Source organism: Ahaetulla prasina, chromosome 2, assembly GCF_028640845.1.
Source record: "Ahaetulla prasina isolate Xishuangbanna chromosome 2, ASM2864084v1, whole genome shotgun sequence".
NCBI classification, from domain to species: Eukaryota; Metazoa; Chordata; class Lepidosauria; order Squamata; family Colubridae; genus Ahaetulla; species Ahaetulla prasina.
In genome coordinates this window covers 116756133-116770519 of record NC_080540.1, presented here as the reverse complement: position 1 = coordinate 116770519, position 14387 = coordinate 116756133, and the positions used below count along the sequence as shown (strand labels likewise).

The following is a 14387-nucleotide window of genomic DNA, read 5'->3' as shown; positions in this document are numbered from 1 at the left end:
GAGAGATCTAATAGGACCAGGGCAGAGGAGCAACCCCTATCCCTGGCCCTCCAGAGGTCATCCACCAACGCGACCAAAGCTATCTCCGTCCTATGACCGGGCCGGAAGCCGGACTGGAACGGGTCTAGACAGACAGCTTCATCCAGGTACTGGGGAAGCTGCCATGCAACCACACTCTCTACAACCTTCGCCACAAAGCGAAGGTTGGAGACTGGACGATAATTCCCCAAAATAGCTGGATCCAGGGAAGGCTTCTTGAGGAGGGGTCTCACCACCGCCTCTTTCAAGGCGGCGGGAAAAACCCCTTCCAACAATGAAGCATTTATAATTCCCCGGAGCCAGCCTCGTGTCACTTCCTGTATAGCCAGCACTAACCAGGAGGGATACGGGTCCAGTAAACATGTAGTTGCATGTAACCTCCCCAGCAACCTGTCCACGTCCTCGAGAGCCACAGAATCAAACTCATCCCAAACAACCTCAACAAGACGCGTCTCTGTCATCTCACTTGGATCATCGCAATTTTGGTCCAAACTATCCCGAAGCTGAACGATTTTATCGTATAGATAACCGTTAAACTCCTTAGCACGTCCCTGTAAAGGGTCATCCTGCCCCTCCTGATGAAGGAGGGAGCGGGTCACCCGAAACAGGGCGGCCGGGCGGTTATCTGCCGATGCAATGAGGGTGGAAACGTAAGAACGTTTCGCCTCCCTCATTGCCACTAGATAGGTCTTAGTAAAAGACCTCACTAGTGTCCGATCAGCCTCGGAACGGTTAGACCTCCAGGTGCTCTCTAGGCATCTTCTCCGGCGTTTCATCTCCCTCAGCTCCTCAGAAAACCAAGGAGTCAATTGAGATCTACGCCGGGTCAGAGGCTGCAAAGGCACGACACGGTCCAACGCCCCAGCCACGGCCCGTTCCCAGGCCGCAACTAGTTCTTCAGTCGTGCCGTGGGCAAGATCCTCAGGGAACGGCCCAAGCTCCGTCCGGAACCTCTCCGGGTCCATCAGGCGCCTGGGACGGAACCAACGTATTGGCTCCGTCTCCCTGCGGTGGTGAGCGGCGGTCCGAAAGTCTAGGCGAAGGAGAAAATGATCTGACCATGACACCGGTTCCATCACTAAATCTCCTAGTTCCAGATCATTATTTATTTTATTTTATTTATTTTATTATTCAAACTTATATACCGCCCTATCTCCCAAAGGACTCACTGTCCAGAGATAAAAATCAGATCTAGAGTGCCTCCCCCAGTGTGTGTAGGGCCATCAGTTACTTGAATCAGGTCCAAGGCTGTCATGGAAGCCTGGAACTCCTGGACCACCGTTGATGACAAGCCGGCCGATGGCAAGTTGAAATCCCCCATGACCAAAAGTCTGGGAATCTCAACCGCCACTCCAGCAAGCACCTCCAGTAGCTCAGGTAGGGCTGTAGTCACGCAGCAAGGAGCCAGGTACGCGATCAACAGACCCATCTGATTCCTATGGCCCCACTTCACAAGGAGGGATTCACAACCAGCTATCTGAGGCACAGTGGACTCCCTTGGCTCTAGGCTTTCTTTAATCACAACCGCCACCCCTCCACCCCTACCATGGGCCCTCGGCTGATGGAATGCACGGAAACCCGGAGGGCACAGTTCAACCAGGGGTACACCCCCCTCTGTGCCCAACCAGGTCTCCGTAATGCCCGTAAAGTCCGCGGACTCCCTCTGAATAAGGTCACAGATCAAGGGAGCCTTATTAACCACGGACCGGGCATTGCACAGCATCAGTCGAAGACCCAAGCTCTGAGGGTCTTGCCCATCCGGGGAACGAGTAAGGACTGAGGGGCCGGAGCACGTGATCGCTTTTAAACATCGAACACGTGCTCCCAGAGAACGATACGGCCCCTTGCCTCCGCCATATCTGCCTCTCCCACTTACCGTACAGATGGAATGACATTCTACGCTCTGAACACCCCCCTCCCCCCCTGTCTTCAGACCAGATAAAGTAATGCCGTGAGCACGCGCTGGGACTGGGCATACCCTCCCCGACGGGCTTCTCCCCCTACCCGTCACTCCCCTCCCCCCCCCCTTAAAACCCCCTTATTTAAAAACCTATTTAAAAAACCCCCACAGATTGGATGTTGCCATGGTTTAATTTCACATAACACGTAAACATTCACAGTGAGGAAGGAAAAAGTATGTGAACCTTTGGACTTAATAAGTGGTTGACCCTCCTTTGGCAGCAATAACCTCAACCAAACATTTCCTGTAGTTGCAGATCAGACCTGCACAACGATCTGGAGTAATTTTGGATCACTCCTCTTCACAAAACTGTTTCAGTGTAGCAATATTCTTGCGATGTCTGGTGTGAATCGCTCTCTTAAGGTCATGCCACAGCATTTCAGTCGGGTTGAGGTCAGGACTCTGACTGGGCCACTCCAGAAGGCGTATTCTGTGCTGTTGAAGCCATTGTTTTGTTGAATTACTTGTATGCTTTGGGTCATTGTCCTGTTGCATCACCCATCCTCTGCGGAGCTTCAGTTGGCGGACAGATGGTTGTATGTTTTCCTGCAAAATGTCTTGATAAACTCTGGAATTCATTTTCCCATCAATGACAACAATCCGTCCAGGCCCTGAGGCAGCAAAGCAGCCCCAAACCATGATGCTCCCTCCGCCATGTTTTACAGTGGGGATGAAGTTTTGATGTTGGTGTGCCGTGCCTTTTTTTCTCCACACATAGTATTGTGTGTTCTTCCCAAACAACTCAATTTTGGTTTCATCTGTCCACAGTATATTTTGCCAGTAGTGCTGTGGAACATCCAGGTGCTCTTTTGCAAACTTCAAACGTGCTGCAATATTCTTTTTGGACAGCAATGGCTTCCTCCGTGGTGTCCTCCCATGTAACTCCATTCTTGTTTAATGTTTTCCTTATTGTAGATGTGTCAACAAAAATGTTAGCATGTGCCAGAGATTTCTGTAGGTCTTTAGCTGACACTCTAGGATTCTTCTTTACAGTTGCAAGAAAAAGTATGTGAACCCCTTGGGATTACGTGGAGTTTTGCATGAATTGGTCATAAAATGTGCTCTGAACATCATCCCGGTCACAACAATAGAAGAACACAGTCTGCTGAACATAATACTACACAAACATTAGATGTTGCCATGGTTTAATTGCACATAACACGTAAACATTCACAGTGCAGGGAAGAAAAAGTATGTGAGACCCTAGCCTAATGACTTCTCCCAGAGCTAATTGGAGCCAGGAGTGAGCCAACCTTGACTCCAATCAGTGTGATGATATTGGATGACAGCTGTCCTCCCCTTTAAAAACACACACCTGTTTTGGGTTTACTGGTTTCAAGAAGCACTGTCTGGTGTGAACCATGCCTCGCAGAAAAGAGCTCTCAGAAGACCTACGATCAAGAATTGTTGACTTGCATAAAGCTGGAAAGGGTTACAAAAGTATTTCCAAAAGCCTTGATATTCATGTGTCCACGGTAAGACAGACTGTCTACAAATGGAGAAAGTTTAGCACTGTTGCTACTCTCCCTAGGCGTGGTCGTCCTGTAAAAATGACTGCAAGAGCACAGCGCAGAATGCTGCATGAGGTACTGTAATACTCAGGTAACAAAACTGCTGTGTGCTTAAACTTATTTTTCATTGGGCTGCTTAAACATTTTTCCTTAGAACTTGTGCAATGGAAAGTGGTATAAAAATGGCACAGTGTCAGATCTCTAACCAAGATGTGAATGTTAGTCACCCATTTCATTGTGTTTAGTTAAGAATAAACGGTCTAGTTTGTCAGCTTTCGTTGAAGTATTCAATGTTCAAGCTGTAAAGAGTTCTTAATGAAAGAACTCCATAGTTTCTGTGTTCTCTTGTTGATATCTTCTTTAATGGTAGTATTAAAAGAACATCATGTTCATGCTGTCTCGATAATTGAAAATCAAACATTGAAGATAAAATCATTTTAAAAACGCTATATAAAAATCATGTGGGTTAACAATACACTGTAATATTAGTACTTCAACAAATGCTGCCATGAACAACATAGGTGTAAATAAGGATCATTTGTAATGTAATAATAATCAGGATTCATGATTGTCTTTTCACAGTGGAAGGCTTCTAAGCCACTGACACACTTCCAGTTATGCTGCAAATCATTCTCAATTTCCCTCCCTCCCACTGAGATTTTTCAAATCCTATCATAGAAATAGCACAAATATACTTTTGGAATGGAAGTCTTGCCTTCATCCCATATGTCGTCCTCAGTTTTTATACATATCTTTGTTTATTATTAGATATTTGTATCTGTGCTTGATTACCGTAGGTTTAAAAAAAAGGATAAAGATCAGAAGTTTACCAAATGGTTGTCAGGCTCTTCTATTTGCAGAATAGACTTTCAGTTGTTTTCAATGGAACATTTACCAGAATGAGACAAACATTCACACATTTTGAATGTCGAGCATTCCATTTCTTAAAAATTCAATTTTAATTTAGTGTAGAAGGACATTTGTCCTACATTTAATTTAATGTAGAAGTTTTGCTGAAGATTTCACCATCTCGTCTAGAAAATGCAGGACACCCACTAGAAGCATAAGCGAATTCCATTACAAATTCATATTGAGGATGTTTTGGTGCTGCTTTGTAAAAAGCTGCATAAAAGGTTTTTATTTTCTCTCTCTCTATATCTTCCTCCAAAAATTGCTAGCGGTTTTAAAGCTTTGGGGGAAGGAGGGAGGCATTTACCTGATGCTATCTGAACATGGAGCAGAAATCTTAGTCACTTCCAGTCCCAGCGTTCTGAATAAACTCTCTGTAGGGAGGATTATCTTGTTGTATTGTTCTGCTCCAACCATCTCCAAATAACTGTAAAGCACTGTTTCACACCCAAGCCTTTTGTAGAATTGGGAATTTTTAAAAGCAACAGCCCATTGTGTACCTATTCTGTGTCCTCAGCTGCATTTTCATTCCTTGCAAAGTAATTTCTCTCTCCTGTGTGATTTGCAGCAGGAAACTTTTGGGTCATAGTGTCTCTCTAGTAAAAGAATAATGGACAGCAACAACCACCATTAATTTTGTTAATATTTAATATTCCATCCAGCATTAATCTGCCCTCCAGTTGCAAATGATGTGTGGGAATAAAAAAAAACCATTTTGTCTGTTCTTAGCCCAAGCTTTCATTTGCATTCATGGTGTATCTTATCTCTGACACACATATTGTTTGTCCTAAAAAGACAGTGCCATGATTTAGAGTTCTCTGAGCTATTATCGGGGAAGATCGATGTGCTCATAAGAGCCTGCCTCTTTCTGGAGGTAATAGGAAGCTTCACTGGATTTGCAGATCACCATTGCTGCTGGATTACAATCTGTTTATTATACGTAACTATTTTACAGTACCAAAGCTACTATATTTATTTCAGCATAATCCTAGTGCTGTCACACTGGATTGTTTTTAACCAAGATTAATAAGAGCTACACTTAAATATTTCCTTTTTCCATAACTTCTGCAGTGTTCATTAATATCAAAAGAAGGAACTTGAGCTGTGAAGTTGCATATGGTGTTCTCAGTTTAAATGACCAGAATACTATAAAAAGGGGGAAATCACATAATAAGATTACTGGATTACTGCAATGCTCTCTACATGGGGCTCCCCTTGAAGAGCACCCGGAGGCTCCAGTTGGTCCAGAATGTGGCTGCGCGGGTGATAGAGGGAGCCCCCCGTGGCTCCCATGTGACACCTCTCCTGCGCAGACTGCACTGGCTACCTGTGGCCTTTCGGGTGCGCTTCAAGGTTTTGGTAATTATCTTTAAAGCGCTCCATGGCATTGGGCCGGGATATTTAGGGGACCGTCTACTGCCATTGATTGCCTCCCACCGATCCGTTCGCTCTCACAGGGAGGGACTCCTCAGGGTGCTGTCAGCCAGGCAGTGCCGGCTGGCGACGCCCAGGGGAAGGGCCTTTTCTGTGGGGGCTCCCGCCCTCTGGAACGAACTTCCCCCAGGACTACGTCAACTTCCTGACCTTCGAACCTTTCGCCACGAGCTTAAGACACATCTTTTCATCTGCGCAGGACTGGATTAGGATTTTAAATTTTAAATTTGGTTTTAATGGGGTTTTTATTATTCTGTTGGGGTTTTAATATTCGGCCATATGTAATAGGTTTTTTAATTGGGGTTTTAATTTGTATTTATATATATTTTTACGTGGCTGTTAACTGCCCTGAGTCCCTCAGGAGATAGGGCGGTATATAAATTTGATTAAATAAATAAATAAATAAATAAGAACGAACTACAAATACTATTTATTTCTGGTAGCTTTAATTGCCACCGAAGTCTAAAATGTGCCCAGAGTATGGCAAATATTACAGCCATTTGAAATGTCATGCTTGCAAACAAATCCAGTGTAGCTCTTTTATTATTTGCTTATGTATTAATTTCTTTATAATATTTGTTAAATAATTCCCTCGGGTCAAAATAAAAGCTACTAGTGGCATAGAAGTGAAGATGCTCACCTTCTACTTGGAAGGTTGAGAGTTCAATCCTAGGGAGCGACAGATGTTTATCAGGGTGCAAAGAGAAAATATCTGTTGCGAATTCCGCTAGGCATCAGGAAGGGCACCCAGCCGGTAAACACTCAGCGCCACTCAGTTGCCTCTACCCCACCCTAAAGCAGGGGATTACAGCGTCGTAAAAAGAAAAAAAACTACTGTTAAAACAGTTTATAAAGGAGATTGTATGTGTATGTGTATAATTAGAGGTGAAATTATTTTTCCCATGTTTGTTCAATGTACTTCACTCAGTCTGGTGCTCATTAAGCTAAATGATTTACTTAGTGCTTTGGCCTCAGATGACCAATGGATAGTTGCCTTAACTATAGAGTTTGCAGCCATCTTTTGAGAGCATCTTGCCCCATTTTGTACTGGCCGACATCCTATCACCTTCGGTTTGTTTGCTTCTTACAGTAAGAAGGGAAAATGTGTCTTGGTCTTCCCCCATTTATCTTCTCTTCCCCGTTTCATCACCATCCAGCCATGCTTATTCAGAGGGCCAGGTGAAGGAGCTATGATACAGATATAACAGCTTCATTTTACAGTTGCTCTAGACTTTCCATCTCTTTGCTGATGGCTAGGAATGCAGGCTAATGTCAAATTAACTCTCCTATGGATATGAACAAGGTAAGTAAATGGATGCCTAACCTTGGGTACAAGTTTAGTTAAAGCAGAGCCTAATTACATTTTGTCAAAGGTTTGGGTTTATGTAATACACAAAGTCTTTAAATGAATGACTTATTGCTTTTGATTATTGAAAACTGGAGGAAGAACTAAGACCTTAAGCTGACGCTTCCATTTCTAGAGAGAGCATGTAAAACGGTTGATTGCGTGGACTACTTCATTTCTGCTACCTCCCTAATGGAAGGTGTGGTCCTAGGGTTCATATGGCCTATGAACCCCTTTTTTTGTGGTCTACAGAGGCCCTGGAGATCACACTATCAAAATTTGGCAGCTAAGTATCAAATTGTGGAGATGGAAAGAAAGAAGAACAGAAAACCAAAGAAAGAGGTATAAGCTGTCAGATTGATTTAAACGTTTAAAAGCACCTTTTAAAAATGCTCTATCAAACCCTACTTCTTCTGTTTGCATGACCTCACCACTTCAAGGGCTTGTCCACTGTAGCCCTCAGCTATTTTTTTTTTTTTTTACAAAGGGTGGCCCGAGGCTGCCAAAACATTGCCGACTTTTGGCTGATCTCTCTCTCTCTTTGGCCCAGTATCCTTCCTTTGTTCTTTTTCCATGTCCATTCCACATTTAACTTCTCTGGCTCCTTATTCTTTTTTCCAGCGTACCCATCTGGGTGAGGAGGAGAAGAAGAGGAGGATGGCTCAATTTCTCCAGATGGAGATCCCCAACTTTGGTAATAGCATCTTGGAATGCCTGAACGAGCAGCGGTTACAGGGGCTGTATTGTGATGTCTCAGTGGTGGTGAAAGGCCATGCTTTCAAGGCACACCGAGCTGTGCTGGCTGCAAGCAGCTGCTACTTCCGGGACCTTTTCAACAACAGCAAGAGCACTGTGGTGGAGCTTCCTGCTGCAGTGCAACCTCAATCCTTTCAGCAGATCCTGAGTTTCTGCTACACTGGCCGCTTAAGCATGAATGTGGGTGATCAGTTTCTGCTCATGTACACAGCAGGGTTCCTGCAGATCCAGGAGATTATGGAAAAGGGGACTGAGTTCTTCCTGAAGGTCAGCTCACCCAGCTGTGACTCGCAAGGCCTGCACACTGAGGAGGCGCCTTCCTCTGAGCCACAGAGCCCTGTGGCACAGACATCCACCTGGCCTTCCGGCAATACGCCCTTACCCCTGGTCTCTCGTGTAAAGACAGAGCAACAGGACTCAGACTCTGTCCAATGCACATTTGTGGTTAAGCGGCTCTGGGAAAACAGCCAGAAGGAAGGGAATAGTGGCGGCAGTAATGGCAGCCGCAAAATGGCCAAGATCTCCTCCCAGCAGGAGCTGAGCGGGGGGAGCCGGCAGGCTCAGCAGCAAGTGCAACAACAACAACAGGTCCAGCAGCAACAACAGCAACAGGCTCAGCAGCAGCAGCAACAGCAGGCAGCACTAACGGGGGGAGGTGGAGGGGCAGGCGTGGTCAGCGGCCCCAGTACTTCAGACCAGACAAGCCCTGGCACCTCCAGTGCTTACACCAGTGACAGCCCCAGTTCCTATCATAATGAAGAAGATGAAGAGGAAGATGCACCCGAGGAAGGCTCCGATGAGCAGTACCGACAGATCTGCAACATGTACACAATGTACAGCATGATGAATGTAGGGCAGACGGGTGAGTATCCCATGTGGACTGTTAAAAAGCATTGTGACTGTGTTCTGCTTGCTGTAAACAAAGGCAAGGGAGTGTATTGCGCTCTACCTCTATTTTTATCAGAATATTCACAGGGAGTTTATCGCGCTCTACTTCTGTTTTTATCAGAATATTCACAGAGATGAGATGCAAGGGAGATCTTGTAGGTTGGATAGTAAGGTTGGAGGACAACAGAATCTTTGAATCTCAGCTTTGCATATTATCTGCTTAACTTTACATTTATTGCCAAAGCTGATACATGTTACATATGTTCACTTCTATTGTTTAAAAAGTGAGGTATGGCTATGCTTCTCTGATTCAAATGGACAGCAAAAATGTTCAGTAGCAATCCAGCTGGAGAGTCAATCTGGTGTAGTGTTTAAGGTGCCAGGCTAGAAATTGGGAGAATGTGAGTTCTAATCCTGCCTTGGGCACAAAACCAGCTGGATGGCTTTTGGGCCAGTCACTTTCTCTTAGCCCTAGGAAGAAAGGAATGGGAAACCACTTCTGAAAAAGTTTGCCAAGGACTTGTCCAGGCAATCTCCAAGAATAGGACACAATAGAACAAAAGGAGGGAGGGATCCACAGCTGTTTTTGATTTCCGACATGAGGGATGTTTGTGCATATTGCGATTATGAAACAAGTGGATGTGTTCTGACACATTTTGTATGTGTTTGTGTGTGGGTTTTATTTTTATGTATGTGAGAGAGAGAGAAGTGAAAGAAGTGTGAAGCAATCCTGAGAAGGATTTTAAACTAGGAATAATTAGAAATAAATCTCCAAATATTAATACTAATGTCAGCCTAGAGGAATTGTTATGAATAATATTTATAAAGTGATAGTATATTTGAAAGTAACAGACTACCCAAGGCTTTGAGTCCATACTCTGAGGCCAATTTGCAGACCAAATTACATGGTCTGCATTTTGCTAGATAATTTTTTTCTGCAGGTGACTTTTGTTCTCTTGCTCATAGAATTAAAATAGGAGGGGACAAGGTAAGTCATCAACTACCTGCTTAATGCAGGAAGCCAGTATCCATCTGAATACAGCAAGTAAGGGGCAACGTTGAATATCAAACCAGAATGCTACGATGGTGATGATGGGAACTTGTGTCTTCTGGGTGTTTTCGTGTCTTCTGTGCTCAGAGATTGGGGGATCTTCTGAAATAAAAGTAATAAAAATATATATTGGAAAATGAAATCATAGCAACATGTTTAAAGTCAAGAGTTGTCATTTCTGCCTTGGTGACTTATAAATGCAAATAGCAGCGCTGACTTCAAAGAAAATTCAGAAATACCAGAAACAGTATAGTGCAGAATATTCTTGTCACTTATTGACAGGCCTGAGCTAGCATTCTTCTATAATATATACATTTGGGCCCTCCACAACTTGGTTGTTCATTTTCTACCCAAATCCAAGCCGTTCTCTCTTTTTTACCTAAAAGGCTCAGTAGCCCAACAGCCCAGTCTCGGGGGTTGACTGAAGGGACCTTACTGAGATTGGGCCAGCTTGAGCTGTACAACTAGTAAGTCTTTCTCTATTTTAACTTTTAATATTTTGGGGTTGCATCTTATCAGAGGTGCTTTAAGCATTCCATGTGATCTTTGTAAGAGGCAACTGAGGACTTTTCTTTCTTTTTTTCCCCCAGTCTTTGTCAAGTTGTTTTTGCTTCACAGCTGCTGCACCATATGTCCTTTATTTTTCATTAGTTTGTTTTTGTAGATAGCTTTAAAGTATTGCATTGTATGATATCTTTGCTGAAAAAATAGCATATGACTTACTTTTAAAAAATACTTTATTAAAAAATAAAGAATAAAATATGTATTGAGGGTCTAATCACCATAGAAAAACTGTGATTTTCAACCTCCCTGTTTGCTTCCGGGTCTTCAGCATGTATTCCCTGGTACTGAAAAGTTTGTGAAATATTTTCGGAATGTACACTATAAATATGGACAAGGAGGGTGAAAAGAAATCTCTGCTTGAGATGAATAAACAAATCTAATGATAGTGGATTTTCTCCCATCTGTCAGCATTGCACATCTTTGCCTTCCTTGGAAGAAGAAGAGGTAGTTGTTGTGATTCCATTTTTTTTAATTAAAAAAGGATGCAGTAATTTCTGAGCTCTTTGAATGACTTGCTTAAGAATACTCTTCAAGAGCGAGTTGCAAAGGTAATTGCAGAGTTCAAATATTTCAAAGAGAAGAATGGCCTTGGTACCTTCATTTCATATCTGCTCGTCGCTTTCTCCAATTTTCCTCCTATCCTTCCTTTCCCCCCCCCCCCACTTTTTCAGCAGAAAAAGTAGAAGCACTGCCAGATCAGGTGCAGTCAGAGTCTCGCAACCGGATACGAGTGCGGCAGGACCTAGCTTCACTGCCTGCAGAGCTCATCAACCAGATTGGAAACCGATGCCATCCGAAGCTATATGACGAGGGGGACCCAGCTGAGAAACTGGAACTTGTGATAGGTAGGACTACTTAGGGTTGAAACTGATTTCAGTAAATAAGAAAAATCTTGCTTACCTCTTACATAAGATTCATTCTGTACTTTGGGGCAGAGGTCTCCAACCTGGGCAACTTTCAGCCTGGTGGACTTCAACTCACAGAATTCCTCAGCCAGCTTTGCTGGCTGGGGGATTCTGGGAGTTGAAGTCCGCCAGGCTGAAAATTGCCCAGGTCAGAGACCCCTGCTTTGGGGAATTAATTTTTTGTCTAAACGAAAAGCAGTCCTCATAATGATGTTACAATAGAGTCAGCTTTGCTGGCTGGGGGATTCTGGGAGTTGAAGTCCGCCAGGCTGAAAATTGCCCAGGTCGGAGACCCCTGCTTTGGGGGATTAATTTTTTGTCTAAACGAAAAGCAGTCCTCATAATGATGTTACAACAGAGTCAAAATTTGAGCTAACATTATTTAAAGATGCCTTTAATTCCCAAAATTAAAGATAGGAAAGAGTACAGGTAATCCTTGACTTGCGACCACAATTGAGTCCAAAATTTATGTTGTTAAGTAAGACATTTGTTAAGTGAGTTTTGCCCCATTTTACAACCTCTCTTGCCTCGGTTGTTAAGTGAATCACTACAGTTGATACATTAGTAACCTGGTTGTTAAGTGAATCTGGCTTTTCCATTGACTTTGCTTGTCAGAAGGTCGCAAAAGGCGATCACATGATCCTAGGACACAGCAACGGTCCTAAATATGAGCCAAGCATCTGAATGTTGATCACATTATCATGGGGATGCTTGGAAACATCGTAACTGTGAAAAACAGTCATAAGTCCCTTTTTTCAGTGCCGTTATAACTTTGAACGGTCACTAAATGAACTGTTGTAAGTCGAAGACTACCTCTTTTGGCATTACCTGTTATGGCACCTTGTACATGTCAGAATACTGAGCCATGGAAAAGAGAACCAAGGAAAATGAAGAACAAGGTAAAATTATGCATGTCTTTTTTCCACTGAATGTCAGGGTTCCAAGTAACACCTCCAACCAAGTAAGACTCCGAGGCAATCAATTCTTCAAAGATCCATTTTATTGGAGATGCCATATTGGCACATCTGGGAAAACCCGAATGTGAAAGCTCCTGAGTTTTCCCCACCCAAAAGAAAGTCAAAGTCCCTGGCCCTGAACCCCATATGTCCATCGCATGGTCCAATCAATCCACTGTCCCAACTGAAGATGCCTCCCAGTCACCCCACTCCAGGTGCAGGCTGAACGTCCTTGACTCTCAGAGAAAAGAATGTTGTTATGGCTAAATAACTCTTACCAATTCCATACAACCCCCCCTCCCACTTTCCCATAGCACTAAGTGTGGCAGCCCTGAAGATCCAAAAGAAAAGATGGCCGCCAGGGCTGACACTGAAATGGGTGTAACTGTATATGTGAATATGGACTTGGAGTCCAATCAGTTATGATAGCTTGTCCAAAGAATGTCAATATTTCATCCTTGTCACTCATGCTCAGTGGCATCAGTTAAAAATGATCTATAAAGTACTTCATCGTTACTTTTTAATGTGTATAGTTTCTTAATGTGACATACTGTTAATCGGTCTTTATGGCTTTCCATTGTCCTACAAAAGACTGAGACATCACCTATTGATTGGTAGTCAGGACTGAGTAGGAAAAGAAATGCCCCAGTTCAGTTAGTCATATTAGCTGCTCCTGCCTCTGTGCTCACTCCAAAATTCTGTGTTTAGAATTTCAAAGCTCTTGCTTGGGTTTGATTTTGTCCTCTGGATATCTGTAAGCCACTATAATTCCTAGCCACAGATATGACTCCCAAACAGATCATATGCTGTATTAGAGAAGTCATTTGTGTAACTGACTTGGTTGGATCAAAGTTATCAAGTGAAGCTGTCTGTTTGCCAAACCACTGGGTGGCATCACAATATCAGAATCGGCAAGAAATGGGATGAATCTCACCTTAACTGCATTATCTTTTGTCCGCTACATAAAGTTTTTGACATGGTGCTTGACAAGATGCTTTATTGGCCTGTATACAGTTTAAATGTACACAACAGAGTTTGTTTCTGTTCAGGTACTAATGTGTACATCACTCGGGCACAGTTGATGAATTGCCATGTTAGTGCTGGGACACGGCACAAAGTGCTTCTCAGGCGGCTACTAGCATCCTTTTTTGACCGGTGAGTAAATGATCTTCTGTGCTATGAAGAAATAAGTATGTGGGTGTGGGTGTCTCTTCCTGTGTGTTTACTTCTTCTTATCCGAATGTTCCTTTCTGCTCTGGACATGTAGTCCTAGGCTTAAGGAACAAGACAGGAACTGAGACTCAGCTAAAGACAGATAGTGTACAAGTGGACAGAATTAGCCATTAGAGGAAGAGCACAGTAAGACAGTATGTAATAACATTTTAACTGTCTTCTTTCCATTGCTAGGAACACCCTTGCCAATAGCTGTGGCACTGGAATCCGTTCCTCCACCAATGACCCCAGCCGGAAACCTCTCGACAGCCGAGTGCTGCATGCTGTGAAGTGTGAGTGTCTCTTCAAAATATTTGTATGGGAGGGTGAATAAAATATAGGAGCAAACCAGGTACTCCCACTTGAAAGAAAGGAGATACCTAGGAAATCTAGCTAGCATGTAATCTCTTTGAATTATCAAAATCTATAATGCTTATATACCATACTGTTAAATGTAGTGCCAGATTTAAAAGTTTGAAGTTAGTCCCTTTCTCCCAGTTCCTGCTGAAGCTTTAACTTGGCCCTGACTCTTTGCAAGCTGAGTAGGTCTTGGGCATTGGTGGAATTCAAATTTTTTTACTACCGATTCTTTGGCCATGATGTGGCTTGGTGAGCGTGGCTTGGTGGGTGTGTCGGGAAGGATACTGCAAAATATCCATTTCCACCACACTCCAGGGAGGAGGATACTGCAAAATCCCCATTCCCTCCCCACTCCTGGGAGAAGGATATTGCGAAATCTCCATTCCCACCCCACTCTGGGGCCAGCCAGAGGTGGTATTTGCCAGTTCTCCGAACTACTCAAAATTTCCACTACCGGTTCTCTAGAACCTGTCAGAACCTGCTGAATAGCACCCCAG

The 14387-nt window shown here is 43.6% G+C and overlaps 1 protein-coding gene across 4 annotated transcripts in view; it reads left to right on the top strand.

The window, feature by feature from the left end:
• NACC1 (nucleus accumbens associated 1) overlaps positions 1-14387 on the top strand; it is a 38895-nt gene that overhangs the window by 16260 nt on the left and 8248 nt on the right. For 2 of the 4 annotated variants that reach the window (XM_058166724.1, XM_058166725.1), the window contains 4 exons: positions 7820-8816; positions 11129-11302; positions 13368-13473; positions 13726-13823. In XM_058166724.1, the coding sequence (XP_058022707.1) occupies positions 7820-8816; positions 11129-11302; positions 13368-13473; positions 13726-13823 (1375 nt within the window). Of the gene's footprint in view, positions 1-2107; positions 7541-7819; positions 8817-11128; positions 11303-13367; positions 13474-13725; positions 13824-14387 lie in introns of those variants that run through there. The other 2 variants (XM_058166723.1, XM_058166722.1) reach the window with 2 other exon arrangements.